The 4,547-nt window shown below is 50.7% G+C and overlaps 1 protein-coding gene across 1 annotated transcript in view; it reads left to right on the forward strand.

The window, feature by feature from the left end:
• The window catches only part of Cnnm3 (cyclin and CBS domain divalent metal cation transport mediator 3), an 18,351-nt gene that overhangs the window by 654 nt on the left and 13,150 nt on the right, over positions 1-4,547 (forward strand). Inside the window, exon 2 of the mRNA XM_026785608.1 lies at positions 3-665. Coding sequence (XP_026641409.1) covers positions 3-665 — 663 coding nt within the window. The remainder of the gene's footprint in view (positions 1-2; positions 666-4,547) is intronic.

A 4,547-nucleotide genomic window follows, 5' to 3' on the forward strand; every position in this document is an offset into this window, starting at 1 on the left:
TGCGCCCTGGGCGCGCTGCTACTGCTGGCCAGCTTGGCGCAGGCGGCCCTGGCGGTGCTGCTGTACCGAGCGGCCGGCCAGCGAGCGTTGCCCGCCGTGCTGGGTTGCGCTGGGCTGGTGTTCCTGGTGGGCGAGGTGCTGCCGGTCGCCGTGAGCGGGCGCTGGGCGCTGGCGCTGGCGCCGCGCGCGCTGGGCCTCAGCCGCCTGGCGGTGCTGCTCACCTTGCCCGTGGCGCTGCCAGTGGGGCAGCTGCTGGAGCTGGCAGCTCGTCCGGGGCGTCTCCGGGAGCGCGTGCTGGAGCTGGCGCGCGGCGGCGGCGACCCCTACAGCGATCTCAGCAAGGGCGTGCTGCGCTACCGGACCGTGGAGGACGTGCTCACGCCCCTCGAAGACTGCTTTATGTTGGACTCCAGCGCTGTCCTGGACTTCGGCGTCCTCGCCAGTATCATGCAGAGCGGCCACACGCGCATCCCGGTGTACGAGGAGGAGCGCTCCAACATCGTGGACATACTGTATCTCAAGGACTTGGCCTTCGTGGACCCCGAGGACTGCACACCGCTCAGCACCATCACCCGTTTCTACAACCATCCCCTCCACTTTGTCTTCAACGACACCAAATTGGACGCTGTCCTGGAGGAGTTCAAGCGAGGTAAGGGGATGGTGGGAAGGGTCTCACTCCACTGGACAGGTCACTAAGACTTGACCTTTTCCAGAAAGTGGTGGCCTTGAGTCCTGGAATGACCTTTGGGAATAATTCAAGACCATCTTTTAGAAATGGGAAGGGAAGTACTGTGTAAGTCTGATGCAGGAGGATCGGAAGGTGGTTCCAGGCCAGTCTGGGTTGTGTAGTAAGACACTGTTTATTTAAAAAAGAGAGAGAGAGAGAAGACATAACTCAGTGCTTGCCTAACATACACGAAGCCCTGAGTCACTAAGTAGGTGGTGGCCTACCTACTTAGAAAGATGGAAGCCAGACTGGGCTAAAGATGCTGCCTCAAAAGTAAATGAATGAACAAAAGCCTCCCGTGGTCCCTCTCACTCAGTTGGCAGCAAGCTTGTCTACTTGGCTCTAACCCCAGAGGTTTCTTTCTCCTGGGCCATTTCTGTGCGCTTGGGTTTCCAGGCTCACCCAGATTCTTGGATAGTAACTAAAAGGATGTCAGAAGGCTATGGTAACTGGAAATTGTTATCTTCGCCTATTTAATATTAAATTAGCTGGACCTGTGATGTTTCTGGCCCTTCCAGGTTGCAGGACAAGGAAGGACTCATAATTAGTTCTCTATGGGTACCGAGGAAACTTTCGTTTAATGTCATTGAAAGCAACATCATGAATAATGATTTAATTACCCTTTCTGGCTTTTTTCCCTTAAAGGTTTTTTTTTTTCCCCCCTGAGATTTTTATTTTTACGGGTATGAGTGTTTGTATGTATTATATCTGGGTACCGTTTGCATGCCATTTCTATGGAAGCCAGAAGAGGGGACCCGGTTCCTTAGAACTGGAGTTACAGTTGTTAGCCGTCCTGTAGGTGCTGGGAACTGAACCCTGGGTCCTCCAATGCTCTTAACAGCTGAACCATCTCTTTCATTTAAATTGGTTTTCATCACCAGTCATTAAGCCCAGGAGCTCACGCATGCCAGGCAGGTGCTCTTCACCATTTCCAATTTCCAGTCTCCCCCTTCTCTGCCTAAAGCTTCTGGGATTCTCCTTTAACTTGACATTTTTCACCAACTCCTTTCACTGCTTTGTTTAAGCAGCTTTTAAGATTTACTTATTTTATGGTTATGAGTGTTTTGCTTGCGTATATGTATGCTCACTTAGTGCATGATACCTGAGAAGGTTGGAGGTGGAGGTGGAGGGGGTGGGGGAATCAAAAGGATGTGACTTCCAGCATAGCTCTCTATCCTCATCCTCAGAGTGCTTTCTAGAGCCTGAGTGTTCCTTGCCTACCTGCTAATGCCTCTTTGGAGGGTAGAGGAGATGCACACCAGGGCTCTAGGTAGGCTGGACTGCGTGATTAGAAGTGGGTGGAGCACAACCTCCTTGAACTGGGCAGCTGGCAAATCTTCTGGCCCCAGGTCCACTCAGTGAGCCCCAGGACAGTCAGTACAGGAGGCAGCTCTCGGTAATGAACACACTCCTGTGTTGAGTGCAGTGTGTGCCAGGCTCTGATGGGCACTCTGCATGCCCGGTCTCCCTTTGTCTTTGTCTACCTGTGTGTAGACCATGAATGGGTGAGTGGGAGACTGGTCTGTTGGAGGACCTCTCAGGTGTGTCTTGGCTTTTTCCTAGAACTTGGTCCTGCAGCCTCTTCCTAGGGAGTGGATAGGGGTCTGTCTGGGCTGCTGTCACTCTAAAGTGCTCGGACTAAAGTGCTGGGTGTTTCCTACACCCAGATTGTAACCCAGAGTGGTTTTTACTGATGAGTGGCTGATGTGGACAGCAGTGGTGCGGGGAACCCAGGAAGTGTGCCACCTTGGCTTGAGGAGGTGACCAGGGAGGCATTAGGAGGTAGAATAGAGGTCATTTGCTGCTTGGCTAAGGCTGTGGAGCCAGAGCTAGTACTGGAGGGAACCTGTGTGTATGATAGTATTGGCTGGAGCCAGGAGCAGGTGTTTTCTTACATTGGAATTTGTGTCCCAAGGAGCAGATTCCTAGCAGGCAACTGATATGAACTGCAAACAAAAAATTGAAGAGGAGGTGAAGATTCAAATGTCAGCGTAGAAGTACTCTATCTCCTGGGCTACAGGAGGGGTACAGAAAGTGGAACACAAAGCACACAGGAGGAACATTCTGGACCCCAGGAGTAAGAGGAACCAGAATCTTAGGATGTCCTGAGGGCTAAGAGAGCAGACCACCTTTTAAGAGAGGTCAGCAATCAGAATGACTTTGACTTTTTTCCCTCGTGGTGCTAGGGAAGGAACCCAGAGCCAGGTATTTGTTAGTCAAGCACTTTGCCACTGAGTTTTTGTCCTTGATCTGTGGATCTGGGGCAGAGGAGTAATTGGGAGACTGAATGTGGTTGGCCTTCCCTCACTGTGCACAGCTGCAAAGTAGAGCCCAGGGATCAGTGACCAGCAGAGGACCAAAGGATGGAGAATGTGTGGTAGAGGAGAAACCTTCTGCTTTTAGGTTTAGGATGGAAGAAGACATGTCAACAAGAAAGAAATGTCACACACAGGAAAGGCCATGGGTGTGGTTGCTCCAGATTTGGGGTTGACCTCTGGAGGATTCAGCAGGCAGGTTTCAAGCATCCTGATACTGAATGATTTGGGACTGAATGCCTCTCTGTTTAAATAGATTATCCCAGAAGCTTCCCAATAACATGCCTTCTAGGAGCAGGGTACAACCTAGAGATCAGTGGGATCCTTTCTGTCCCCTGACTTTGGTCCTGTTATGAATGGGGAGCTTCCTTGGCCTACATTTCCTTGTGTGGGTCCTTTCTGGCCCAGCTCTTTATATTTTTCCCTCTTAAGAACAAGTGACAGTCTTCCTGATGTCACAGTTTTTAGATCAGTTCTCTCCCCTCTCACAAGCATCTGAGACTGTGGTGGCCTCTGATCTTCCTGAAGCTTGAGTCTGTGGTACCTTGTCTAGCACCCTGTGTGAGCCCTGGTCTATGTCGTGGCCTCTGATTTTCCTGGAGCTTGAGTCTGTAGTACCTTGTCTAGCACCCTGTGGGAGCCCTGTTCTATGTGGTGGCCTCTGATTTTCCTGGAGCTTGAGTCTGTGGTACCTTGTCTAGCACCCTGTGGGAGCGCTGTTCTATGTGGTGGCCTCTGAATTTCCTGGAGCTTGAGTCTGTGGTACCTTGTCTAGCACCCTGTGGTAGTGCTGGTCCATGTGCTTATTTCAAGCAGCATTAGGTTGGGACTTGTGTAAACTGGGGAAGAGGTGCCCCTTGCAGGGATTGTTTTGTGCACAAGTGGCCTGACAGAGAGAGTACTTTGGAGTAAAGCAAGCAGTCAAACCATTGACTTCCTCCCTGTCAACCCCATGGACTCTTGAAGCAGAGGAAGGATTAGGGATGAGGTCTGGTTTACTGTCTGTCGAGCCAAGGGTTGTCATGGTGCTGAGATAAGTCAGCTTTGCCCAGTTGCTGGAAGGATGTTGCCACACTATTTTTCTCAGTGTGCATACATACATACATGGTAGCTTTAGGAGATATCAAAGGGGGCTTGAGGCATAGCTCAGTGATGGAGGGGTGAGAAAGACCCTGGTTTCTATCCCCAACAACACACACACATACACACAGTGTTCCAGCATCCAAATAATTATACTGCTTTTGAGCCTGCTAACTAAAATGAAAATTCTAGAGCCTTCCAGTTTATGGTTAATTCATCAGGTCATGTCAGTCATACCTGCCATGGTTCTGTGGAGCTGGCCTAGCCAGACTGTACCCTAGGGAACATCTAGTCCTGTCCAGTGGAGACAAAATGTTAATTCCTCCAGCCCCTCTTTCTTTCTCCCTTCTGTTTCCTTATAAAAGGCCTTCTGTCCCTCCAAGTTCTCTATCTTATGTAGTCATATGGCCAGGGACTCCTTCCAT

This window comes from Microtus ochrogaster, linkage group LG2 (assembly GCF_000317375.1).
Source record: "Microtus ochrogaster isolate Prairie Vole_2 linkage group LG2, MicOch1.0, whole genome shotgun sequence".
Lineage (NCBI taxonomy): Eukaryota > Metazoa > Chordata > Mammalia > Rodentia > Cricetidae > Microtus > Microtus ochrogaster.